At 40.0% G+C, this 13,366-nt stretch overlaps 1 protein-coding gene and 1 non-coding gene across 2 annotated transcripts in view; one reads left to right on the forward strand and one right to left on the reverse strand.

Annotated features, from left to right (window-relative positions):
* Positions 1–12,713, forward strand: part of LOC139278846 (NEDD4-binding protein 1-like) — a 45,739-nt gene extending 33,026 nt beyond the window's left edge. Inside the window, exons 4-7 of the mRNA XM_070898039.1 lie at positions 816–912; positions 2,352–2,459; positions 5,075–5,182; positions 10,956–12,713. Coding sequence (XP_070754140.1) covers positions 816–912; positions 2,352–2,459; positions 5,075–5,182; positions 10,956–11,217 — 575 coding nt within the window. The 3' untranslated portion in view covers positions 11,218–12,713. The remainder of the gene's footprint in view (positions 1–815; positions 913–2,351; positions 2,460–5,074; positions 5,183–10,955) is intronic.
* LOC139279190 (U2 spliceosomal RNA) lies at positions 394–590 on the reverse strand. Its single transcript, XR_011596417.1, has one exon. It is a non-coding gene; the product is annotated as a U2 spliceosomal RNA (small nuclear RNA).
* Positions 12,714–13,366: the final 653 nt, after the last annotated feature.

The raw sequence follows: 13,366 nt of genomic DNA on the forward strand, positions 1-13,366 counted from the left end.
CCAATAAATAACTCGCGCCACCACAACATAAATTGCAAAAAAAAAACATTTACCTGAGGTCGACATTACTTACCTCACTGCAGCCACTACAGCTCAGCCCACCAGCTTTCACAGGCGGTCCAAGCAGGGCACTCTATGGAGCGTTAAGGGTTGGGCGGCAGCCAAAAATCAAGTCAGTGTTGCAACCAGGGGCGTTGCACACCGGCACGCCTCTTCCGGGCGGTAATTTTTTTTTTTTTTTTAATTTTTCGTAGCCAATCTTTCCAATTCTTTGTCAGATCACAAACGCCAGAGGTCACCTTGCACACATCAAGGATCACCCTGCGCTAATGCTCTTAGCCAAAAGGCCTAGAGCCCAAGCACCGTTCCTGGAAGTACTGCAATACCAGGTTCGTGCCATGAAGGTGGATGAGTCAGCAACCCCACACACCTCCGTGGAGGTGGATGGGTCAAGCCACCCCACCCACCTCCTATTTCCAAAAAGCATAGGAGAACCACCTTCCTGATCCAGGGAGAACCACGTTGGGGTCATGGTTACTCCCCTGTCAGGTCAGTTATGCATGATCTTAGCCAAAAGGCCGAGAAGCGGTAATGCTCCACGTCCCGTCTAATCCGGCACCAAAAGTCCCTGTAGACTGCTGGCCACTCGCCCGGAAGTACTTATTGCCGCCCCTCCGGGGCGCTAACGGGGGCAGCAGAAGACGGAAAATCCAGCCCATTGTTTTTTCATTACAAGCATTTTTTGCTCGACATTTTTAGTGCTAGTCTGAAAATTACAAGATGAATGTGATGAACCTTATTTGTTTTTCAAACAGAGCAGCAATTCTTAACTGAACTTGAAGAACTGGGTGTGCTTTCTTTCACACCAGCTAGAACTGTGTGTGGATTAAGAATTGCATCTCATGATGACAGGTAAAATGACTTAATTGTGTTCTTCACCAGATCAGTGCTAATGAACTCTGATACTTCAATTATTATCTGATATGTGCTTTTTCTTTAACTGTATTTTTTTTAATTCTGTAAATTTAGAATGCAACTTAAATTAATTGTAGTACTGCACAATGAACATTTATTCCAAATGTAAAGTCACTTTTGCTGTAAAATTCTATAACAAAGCCTTTACAGTATTAGTACAGAACTAGCAGTTATACTGACTATAATCTTCGCTTCTGATGTCAGACCTCTAATTGCAATAAAATGGACCAAATACTACCTACCATTTTTTTAATTACTTTCTTCTTCAAGTTCCCACTGAAAATAGTGTTTGTTTTTCCCCCATTGATATTTTATTGTGAACTCTATTGCCCACAGTGTTGTGCAATTAACTTGAGCATATACTTGTTGAATCTGCATTCCAGTGGTATGGGGAATGTGGTTTGCCATGTGGTGCATTTGCTTTTAAATGTGGGCACTTTAGACGTGAGAAGAATCAAATGAGAGATATATAAGTGCGAGGATCCGTGTACGGCAAACAAAGTGGAAAATTGAGAAACCATAAAGCAAATGGATTGAAATAGATAGACCAGTATGAAAACAGTTTGTAACACATGCAAAGGAAGGCAAGAAAGAAATGTAAATGAAGAAACATAAAACTTAGCACTTTCACTATTTTCTGAAGGCATGTATGGGGTGCTATCGTTTCCTTGACCAGCTTGGTCCAAGTTTTCAAACTATCCCTAATCCCAGTTTATGATATACATTTCATATGAATTTAATAATTTGAATTAATATAATGCTTTTAACGTAGCAAAATGTCCCAAGAAAATCTGGCACCAAGCCAAGGAACAGGAGCTGACGAAAAGTAGTAATTTAAGGATGGATTAAAAGAGCCTAATGTGGGATAGGATATTGTCAGCCACATTTTGGATGGGCTCGTTCATAAGGGATTCAAGCCTGAGATGGTGACGAAAGACCGCCCTAAGTGGAGAAAGTGCATCCGGGAGGATGCTGAGCACTTCGAGTCTCAATGCCAAGAGCGTGCAGAAATCAAGCGCAGGCAGCGGAAAGAGCGTGCGGCAAACCAGTCCCACCCACCCCTTCCCTCAATGACTATCTGTCCCACCTGTGACAGAGTCTGTGGCTCTCGTATTGGACTGTTCAGCCACCAAAGAACTCACTTCAGGAGTGGAAGCAAGTTTTCCTCGATTCCGAGGGACTGCCTATGATGATGATGAATGGTGACGAAAGAGAAGGAAAGTAGGGGAGAAGTGATTGGTTGGGCTATGGATTGGAGAAATGAAAAACCTGAGAGATACACTGAAGCTCTTTCCACCCAAACGACTTCACAATTGTAGTTGACAATCTATTCTAATATTTCCAAATGATTTTGATGTACAATTCCCCTTTTGCAGGTTTTTGCTGCATCTTGCTGAGAAAACAGAAGGAATTATTGTCACCAATGACAACCTGAAAGAGTTTGTGTATGAATCTCTAGTTTGGAAAGCAATAATTCAAGAAAGGTAACCATATAGCAGTCTTATTCTTTCAACTAGATGTTCACACTAGATGTGCCATAAAGTAAAGGTTGTTTGTATATGGTTTAGGTCAAGGAAGGTCTTGGCATCAGAGATTGCTGAGGATGGGATCTGGGACAGTAGGAAGATGGCCTTGAGATCTGAGAGCATTGGGGACAGTTATAAATTCAGGGAACACTGGGAATGTGGTCTTGGAGTTTGAGTACTAAGAGGGCAAGTCTCAGAAGAAGATCTTGGAGTCCAGCAGGACGGGGGGAGTAATTTTTGAACATTGGCGGAGCTGGTGTCTGGCGGTATTGATTGTGGTTGTGAGGATCTGATCGCACTGAGCGGAGCAAGATCTTGCTGCCTTGTGGTTGAGAGGTGGCAGAAGAATGGCACCCAAATTGCCACTGGGCACTTTCCAATCATCAGTCCGCAATCCCCTCTCCCCCTATGTTTCCACTTCTTGTCCTCCTTCCTCCAACCAATCCGTTATTCTCTTTATGTCCTCTGGTGTCCCAACCATAATTTTTCCTATTATCAGTTTTACAGCATTTAAGCATAAACTTTCTGCTTAAAATTACTAGATGGAAAATAATGGGCTGGGTTATGTAATTTCCTGATGTGTACTCCAAACATGTCAGGTGTACAGAAATAGACAATTTAGTGCACTCTTGGTGAGGTTGCTGACTTGCATTCATTAATAAAAAAAACTTCCATAAACAAAAATTACTTAATGCTCAAAAGTTCACCATTTATATAATTTCCATATTTTTGTATATGGAAAAAATCCTCATGCCTCAACAATGGTTTTGAAGAGATTTCAAGGAATCGTAGACTGGTTACAGCACAGAAGGAGGCCATACGGCCTGCCGAGCCTGTGCCGGTTCTCTGCAAGAGCACTTCAGCTAGTTCCACTCTCCTTCCCCGCCCCCTTTCCCGTAGCCCTTCAAATATTTGTCCTTCAGGTACTTATCCAATTCCCTTTTGAAAGCCAAGATTGTATCTGCCTCCACCACCCTCTCAGGCAGTGCATTCCAGATCCTAATCACTCCAGATTTAACTGGAGTGAATAAAAAATATTACATTCTCAATTAACAATCAATTTACAATTGTTGTCTTTGTGATCATTTCATTTATTTTTAAACATTGATAATACATTTAAATAAATGCCAGACTTCTTTAAAGTAAAGCATTGAGAATTTGATCTCCTGTTTCTTTCAAAGTCTTAGAAAAGGCAAATAAAGTTTCAGATCTTCACTGGATGAGAGGAATGCCTTTCTAACTCTCAACTCACCTTGATACACAGATTGCATACTGGGAACTTCTGCAAACTGGATAAGCTCAGAATGCATGGACAACGCATTTAAAAAAAAAAATTTTTTAAGTGTTTTGGCTGCGTAACTAACCTTGACAATGAAGGAGACATCTTTAGATAGGGGTTATCCATTCCAAATACTTTTAATAGTGATTTTTCAATATTAAAAATGTTGACATAAAAAGCATGGCTCAGAAATGACACATTAAGCTCTATGGACAGGCAGTCTGTGCCACATGCAAAATTTTTAATATATGTTTCCCAATATATTCCTCCTCTTTCTAAAAGCAGTGACCTGTTGTGATATGGTTCCACAGGTGCCAGAAGTGCTCGGGGATCTTACTAAAGTGGCCAGGCTTCATGTTTGAGCTTAGCTGATATTAGTTGGCTGTTTATCCATGAAGGGCGGCACCACCACATGACCATACAAATGCACCTTCCAACAGGCGTGACTGGTTAATAATTGAGAGCAGAAATACTGCCTATGTTTTTATTTTCTCCCACCCTCGCCCTTAGCCACTGGTCCCAATTGTGGTGCATCCACCATTACCTGGCTGAGGTTATATAACTCCTGCAGACCATCATAATTTGTGTAACTCAGTACAACAGCAACAACAACTTGAATTAATATAATTGTATAGTACCACACCAGGTGGTGCATTTACCTATTTAAGCAATCTGGGAGTACCATTTTTTTTGTATTTGTATTGAGATCAATAAAAGCTGGAGTGTCATTTGTATGCTTGGCCAAAACCCAGTAAAATGCTATAATGTTGGAGAATTCATTTCATATTGAATTTGAGGCTACTCTTAATGCCTAGAACATAATCTGGTGATGCTGATCTGTGCTGTTGAAATGTTGAACAGACTGCATACATTCTTCATGCATCCAGTTTGTACTTTAATGGTGCACCGTTAATTATAGCTCTAATTATAAAGTTTCGGAGTATTAGTTTACAAAACTGCAACCTATACATATTTATTCACTTATTGATAAAGTGACATTCAGAGTCCCCTATTCAGCAAGTTATCTGATCAGACAGAAATTAATGCTGGAATTCACCGGTCCTATAATTTACCACAAAGTGAAGTTCTAATCTGTTTTGAGTTCCAGTTTAAGCAAGCGATTGATATCTGATTCATTTGCATGATGAGAATAAACAAAAACACCTCCAGTTTTGAGGGCAAAATTAAGCAATTATTTTCCTGAAATTCATCTGAAAATATGCTTGCAGTGATTTTTTTTAATACTGATTTGTCTTGGTTTGGACAAGCTGTAAACTATTCATTTCTGAATTAGGTTACTACAGTATACATTTGTTGGAGACATATTCATGATACCAGACGATCCACTTGGGAGGCATGGACCCAGATTGGATGCATTTCTGCATCAAGTTGATACTTTCAGGTACTTGTTACCAAGAGACCTTTCATCGGATGTTTACACTATGGAAGATGATCACACACTATTTTACAGCTTTCTCCACAATTCAGATATTCAGTCAGTAAAATAAAACCTGTTTTTTCTGTTTTTAATTATTTTCTGCTAAAGTACTGAATCCTTGTTGGGCTATAGTTTCATGAGCACTAGGTATCTCTGGTACCTTGCTGAAGTAGTTCTTTATGCTTGAATCTAGGTCATGTCAGTAGGTTATTGACCATAGTGGAGTTACAAACAAACTAATTGTCTTTGGCTGATATCCGCATACATATTTCAGCAGGATGCTGAATAGTTTTTTATCTTCTCCCTGGGGTATTGATTCCAGTTATGGCACTCTTATTGTCAACAATGTTGAATCAGCAGTGTTTAGGGATAGATTGTGGAACCTTCCTGTGTTCCATGATTCACCAACTAAGTGTTTCAACCAGCTGAGCCAATATGAAGTTGCTATCCATTTTTGTAATAAGAACATCAATTTTTGCTATTATCAGGTCAATTATTATGCAGGATATAGGTAGACCCTGGCATGGTGTACCATTTAAGGCATTGGGTCATCAGGAGTCAGTATAGCTTAGCAAGTGAACTCTACAATACAAAGTGTTTTGGGGTGTACTGAGCATGTGAAAGAAGCTATATTAATGCAAATTGGATATTTTTTGGTGATTCTACAATCGGAATATTCACTTCCTCCGTGGTAGCTGAAGCGAAGTAATTTTTTTTATTTCGCTTTTTATCAACATTTACACCACTACAAACGTGTCTCCTTGTAAAAGCTGAACCCGAACCTTGACTACCCTTGTGTTACTAATGTGCTTTTATAATGCCTTTATATTGCCATCTTATATTTTTTGGCAAATTTTCTCTCGTACTTCCTTTCAGCCTTTCTAATCTCCCTTTCCTATATTCTTTATATTTGTTCAGGATTTCGTCATCTATCCCAGTAAATGTTGTGTTTTTTATTTAGTTTAATATCTAATCTACCTAAACATCTATGAAACCTCAGCCTTCAATTCATTCCCTTTTCTCCTTTCTGGGGTATACTTGATTTGGACTTTTTACCTCTTATTTAACTCTTTTTTTTATTGCTGATCTGTTTTATTTGCCAATTTTTTTTCTTTCACTTGATCTAGACAAGAATTCTATTCCTCAATACTAACATTTCACACATAAGCACAAAAACATGACAAAATCCATTCTCCGTATCTCCTTGAGCTTCCTTCCTCACATAAGCACATAAGAAATAGGAGCAGGAGTAGGCCATTTGGCCCCTCGAGCCTGCTCCACCATTCAATAAGATCATGGCTGATTTGATCATGGACTCTGCTCCACTTCCATAACCCTTTACTCCCTTGTCACTCAAAAATCTCTCTATCTCCACGTTAAATATATTCATGACCCAGCCTCCACAGCTCTCTGGGGCAGAGAATTCCATAGATTTACAACCCCCTCAGAGAAGAAATTCCCCCTCATCTCAGTTTTAAATGGGCGGTCCCTTATTCTGAGACTATGTCCCCTAGTTTTAGTTTCCCCTGAGTGGAAATATCCTTTCTGTATCTACCTTGTTGAGCCCCCTCATTATCTTATGTTTCGATAAAATCATCTCATTCTCCTGAGCTCCAATGTGTATAGGCCCAACCTATCTTCATAAGTCAACCCCCTCATCTCCAGAATCAACCTAGTGAACTTCTCTGAACAGCCTCCAATGCAAGTGTATCCTTCCTTAAATACGGAGACCAAAATTGTACACAGTACTCTAGGTGTGGCCTCACCAATACCCTGTACAGTTGTAGCAGGACTGCTCTGCTTTTATACTCTCTCCCCCTTGCAACAAAGGCCAACATTCCAATTGCCTTCTTGATTACTTGCTCTACCTGCATACTAACTTATTGTGTACCATGCATGAGGACCCCCAGGTCCCTCTCTACTGCAACACTTTGCAATTTTTCTCCATTTTAATAGTAATTTGCTGTTCTATTTTTTTTCTGCCAAAGTGGAAGTGGATAGACTCACATTTTCCCACATTATACTCCATCTGCCAAATTTTTGCCCACTCACTTAGCCTGTCTATATCTCTCTGCACATGTTTTGTGTCCTCCTCACAATTTGCTTTACTGCCCATCTTTGTATCATCAGCAAACTTGGCTACATTACACTCAGTCCCTTCGTCCAAGTCATTAATATAGATTGTAAATAGTTGAGGACCCAACACCGATCCCTGCAGCACCCCACTAGTCACTGTTTGCAAACCGGAAAATGACCCATTTATCCTGACTCTTTGTTTTCTGTTTGTTAGCCAATCCTCTATCCATGCTAATATGTTACCCCCAACCCCGTGAACTTTTATGTGGCACCTTATCAAATGCCTTCTGGAAATCCAAATACACCACATCCACTGGTTCCCCCTTATCCATCCTGCTCGTTACTTCCTCAAAGAACTCCAGCAAATTTGTCAAACATGATTTCCCTTTCATAAAACCATGCTGACTCTGCTTGATTGAATTATGCTTTTCCAAATGTCCTGCTACTGCTTCCTTAATAATGGACTCCAGCATTTTCCCCACGACAGATGTTAGGCTAACTGGTCTATAGTTTCCTGCTTTTTGTCTGCTTCCTTTTTTAAATAGGGGCGTTACATTTCAGTTTTCCAATACGCTGGGACTGCCCCAGAATCCAGGCAATTTTGCTAGATTACAACCAATGCATCCACTATCTCTGCAGCCACCTCTTTTAAGATCCTAGGATGTAAGCCATCAGGTCCAGGGGACGTGTCTGCCTTTAGTCCCATTATTTTACTGAGTACTACTTCATTAGTGATAGTGATTGTATTAAGTTCCTCCCATAAGAACATAAGAAATAGGAGCAGGCCATACCGCCTCTTGAGCCTGCTCCGCCATTTAATACGATCATGGCTGATCCGATCATGGACTCAGCTCCACTTCCCTGCCCGCGCCCCTCCCTATAGCCCCTTGATTATCCACTATTGGTTTGTTTTTAGTGTCTTCTACCATGAAGACCAATACAAAATATTTGTTCAACGTCTCTGCCATTTCCCTGTTCTCCATTATTAGTTGCCCAGTCTCATCCTCCAGGAGACCAACATTTACTTTAGCCACTCTTTTCCTTTTTATGTACCTGTAGAAACTCTTGCTATCTGTTTTTATATTTTGTACTAGTTTACTCTCATAATCTATCTTCCCTCTATCATTTTTTTTAGTTGTTCTTTCCTGGCTTTTTAAAGTTTCCCAACCCTCTGGCCTCTCACTAGTCTTGGCCACATTGTATGCCCTTGTTTTCAATTTGATACCATCCCTTATTTCCTTAGTTAGCCACAGATGGTTATCCCTTCTCTTACAGTCTTTCCTTTGCATTGGGATATATTTTTATTGCAAGTTATGAAATATCTCCTTAAATGTCTGCCACAGCTCATCAACCGTCCCATACTTTAATCTATTTTTCCCAGTCCACTTTAACCAACTCTGCCCTGATACCTTTGGTAATCTCCTTTATTTAAGCTTAGGACCCTGGTTTGAGAACCAACTTTCTCACCCTCCAACTGAATTTGAAATTCAACCATGGTATGGTCACTCATTCCTAGAGGATCCTTTACTATGAGATCATTTATTAATCCTGTCTCATTACACAGTACCAGATCTAAGATAGCCTGCTCCTTAGTTGGTTCCACAACGTACTGTTCAAGGAAACTATCCCAGATACCCTCTGTGAACTCTTCATCAAGGCTGCACTGGCCAATTTGCTTTGCCCAATCAATATGAAGGTTAAAAATGCCCATGATTATTGCCGTTCCTTTATTACAAACCTCCATTATTTCTTGATTTATACTCCATCCAACAGTGTAGCTACTGTTAGTGGGCCTATAGACTACACCCACCAGTACTTTTTCCCCTTATTATTGCTTATCTCCACCTAAACTTGCTACTTCTCTTCCTACCTTGAACGATCAACCATGTCCAATCCTTATCCTATACCATTCTGCCTGTGGGGTCTTGGAATATGTGATCCAGAAATCGCTTCACCTACTGCATGTAACAGATTCTGCTGCTCCTCAAGCTCAGCTATCCATGCCCATGTGCAGCATGACCTGGGGCAACATTCAGACTTGGGCTGATAAGTGGCAAGTAACATTCGTGCAATGCGCATCTCCAACAAGAGAAAGTCCAAACCCCTCTTGACATTCAATGGCATTACCATTGTTGAATCCCCACCATCAGCATTCTGGGTGTCACCATTGACCAGGAACTTAACTGGACCAGACACGCACATACTGTGGTTACAGGAGCAGGTCAGAGGCTGGTTATTCTGCGGCGAGTGTCTCATCTCCTTACTCCCCAAAATCTTTCCACCAAGGCACAAGTCAGGAGTGTGATGGAATATTCTCCATTTGCCTGGATGAGTGCAGCTCCAATAACACTCAAGAAGCTTGACATCATCGTAGGGCAAAGCAGTCCGCTTGATGGACACCCCATCCACCACCTTAAACATTTACTCCCTCCATCACCATCATACCGTGACTGCAGTGTGCACCATCTACAAGATGCACTGCAGCTACTCGCCAAGCCCATGACCTCTGTCACCAGGGGTAGCAGGTGCATGGGAACACCACCACCTCCAAGTTCCCTTCCAAGTCACAAACCATCCTGACTTGGAAATATATCACCGTTCCTTTATCATCGATGGGTCAACATCCTAGAACTCCCTATATAACATCACTCTGAGTATTTCACCACACACAAGAAGGTGGTGCACCTTCCCAAAGGCAAATAGGGATGGGAAATAATGCAGGCCTTGCTAGCAATGCCCACATCCCAAGAATGAATAAAAAATATGAAAACACAATTTCAAGCTTGAGCAAAAACAGGAGGCAAATGTGTTTGCCGAAGATACTCAAATTGTCCATCTAGATGTTCCAAGCTTCGTAGAAAATGTAATGTATTTCAAAAGTGTGCCTGAGAACACGGTTTTTACCAAATTCAGCTTGTATTTATGTTCTCATATTCTAGTAAGCATGTTTACTTAAAATCATGCTCGTGTAGAAACAACAACAACTTGTGATTATATAGCACTGTTAACATATTGGAACGTCCCAAGGCGTTTCACAGGAGCGTTATCAAACTAAATTTGACATCTAGCCACATAAGGAGATATTAGGGCAGAGGTCAATGAGGTAGGTTTTAAGGAGTGTCTTAAAGGAGAAAAGAAAGGTAGAGAGGCGGAGAGATTTAGGAAAGAATTTCCAGAGCTTAGGGTCTTGACAGCTGAAGGCACGGCCGCCGATGATGGAGTAATTAAAACCGGGGCTGATCAAGAGGCCAGAATTAGGGGAGTGCAGAGAGCTACGGTTGGGGAGGGTTGTAGGGCTGGAGGAGATTAGAGAGAAGCAGGGGCGAGGCCATGGAAGGATTTGAAAACAAGGGTGAGAATTTTAAAATCGAGGCGTTGCATAACCGGGAGCCAATGTAAGTTAGGGATGAACGGGGGTGATTGGTCCGAGTTAGAACATGGCAGCAGAGTTTTGAATGACCAAGTTTATGGAGGGTAGAATGTGGGAGGCCAGCCAGGAGAGCATTGGAATAGTCAAGTCTAGAAGTAATAAAGGCTTGGATGAGGGTTTCAGCAGCAGATGAATGTGTGGTGGTGTAACCCATTATATAGTGAACTGTACTTTTAGCAATCCTTTGAACTGATATTGGCATTCTTTTCACTTTATTTTCTTGCTTTTTAGAGCTTTACCAGAGAGGTCAAATGCAATGCTTATTCAGAGTGTACCATTTGCAGCACAGCCTGCCATTTTCCCATTCGCCTTGAGACAACCCCCTGGGATTCCTCCTTTACGATCGAAAGAGGAAACTGAACAACTAAAGCAAGAGTTGTTGAAGATATTTCCCGAGTTCAAACAAAGGCAGAAAATTGATCAAATTCTAACAGCACATCCACACATGAGGGACCCTAATGCACTATCTGCAATGGTGCTGGATCAAGAATAACTTGCCATGTAATGGATATTGAAATGTTTGTAATTTTAGAATATAAATGTTAATTTATGGGATACTAAATCTAACTTTACCGTTGACCAGTAGTAGAGTAGTAAGGCCCTTCTTCACAGCACCAGGGTTGCTTGTCTCAGAGCTGAGGCAGAAGCTGGCCTTTGAACCCAAAATATTGACATTTTTTCTCAGTCCTTAGTTGGAGCATTTCTACAGGACAAAAAAAACTAATACAAGTCTCAACTCGATGAATCTACTTAGCCTGCATGTCCTCCTCCTGTCACAGCTGGAGTAATGCAGCGTCAATGTGTGTTCATTTTATTTGCCTCCTTTCAGTTAAGGGCTCATGATGATAGAGGTAGCTTGAATAATAGGACGGGAAAATGTGATATCATTCTTCAATTAACCTTTCAATATTTCTTTTTGTAAAGTATAAAATCTGACGGTATTTTTAGAAAAGAACCTTTAGCAATAGATTTGCAAATATTTGAATATTCATCGAAAGAACATTTATAGACAAGCCAGTGTATAAACTGGGTGATATTTTATTTATTTACTGGCTGCAAGTACATGTAAATAGTACAAAATTATATATTTTTGTTGACAAATTGAGGTGTAAATTTCAAGAAAAATTCTTGGATTGGATGGCTATCTATAAACAACACTTTTTTGAGAATGTATTTTGTTAAACAAAAACTAGCTGGTAGAACTGTAGCTGTAAACATTAAACAAAAGTGCTTACTTCATATCAATCACTACTGAAATGCCTAAAGTTGGATTAAAGTTGTACTATGTTTTCTAGTATGCTACTTTTTGTTTTTCAACCAGTTTCCAAAATGTAGCATCACCCAGCATTCTTATTGCCATTGGACATTGCAAAGCTAGATTAAAGGTTTTCCCGATAGTTATGCACACTTATCCAGTGAGCAGAGCCATACAGACTAGGATGGTGGAGGTTTGATCCCTGATCTCTGCTGGTTAATTGCTCACGGCTTTAGGCTCACGTAAATAATGGCCACGTTTATGCGGTAATGGGGTGTGCGTAATACTATTAAATTGTATCCCGAGAAGGAGTCGATGGCTCCTAGAAATGGGGTGGGGAAGGGAAAATTGCCAAGATCGTAAAAGCTCCTGAGAAATTACTTAACCATTTCATCTTGGTGTATTTTCTATTTAAGAAAATGTGTAATTTTTATTGCATTGTCATTTTAATTTTCTAAGCAGATTGGATTATCAAGATGTATGGCCTTAATATTTTATAATTTGCATCTGATAAGATGTTGGTCTGAATGAGTTCTTTATCCAATATTTTGTACAGTGTTCTACCTGTCATCAATTACAAAATTGTTGCTTAAAGTTTGTAAATAATTTTTGAGCACTGCGTGTCCTGTTAACTAAAGCAAGTGCTGAAACGAGGAACACTTTGAAGATTTTTTTCTGTAAACTTGTACAAAAATTGCAATTTATTCACTTTTTATAAATGTGTTGATCTGAAACTGAAGCATTCAGTGATATTTTTATCTGAACTTTACATTTAAAATTTGACTGCTATTGCAGTCTTGCACAGATGCCATACTTTCCAATTCAGCAAGTTTAATTTGTATCCTCCAGGGTCAAGTAAACTTCACAGTCCTTGGGTAAGTTTCAGTGCTTCCTTTTGTGTATTTTAATTGGGCTGTTAGATGCTCTTTTAGGGACAGTATCCCACAGAATATTAGCTCTTTTTATCAGGGCTGTACCGAATCCAACCAAATAAAATTCCAAAATGTCTGCTAAAGTATTGAATGACAATTTTTGAGGGTAAAATCCTGTTTCCCAAGCCACATCAACTAAAGCTGTGCATGTATATGGGCAGCCTGATCCTTTGCTTTCCATGGCCAAGAAAAAACCTTTGCTGCTGTTTTTGAGATTGTTCTATTGTTGCTGCTCTGATCTTCACATAATAATATTAAGTGAAGTTGTCACAGGCCAGGATTTAATTAGTTACATTTCATAAACCCAGTTGGTGGACCTCAAGGGTTTGACAATATTTCATGCACTGCTAATTGCTTTTTAAAAATATTTACATAGTCAAAGATAATTGACAATGTAATCAAAAAAAACATTACAAATACACAGTTGTTACACTCAACCTATTGTAAGTGTGAAA

This window comes from Pristiophorus japonicus, chromosome 13 (genome assembly GCF_044704955.1).
Source record: "Pristiophorus japonicus isolate sPriJap1 chromosome 13, sPriJap1.hap1, whole genome shotgun sequence".
Lineage (NCBI taxonomy): Eukaryota > Metazoa > Chordata > Chondrichthyes > Pristiophoridae > Pristiophorus > Pristiophorus japonicus.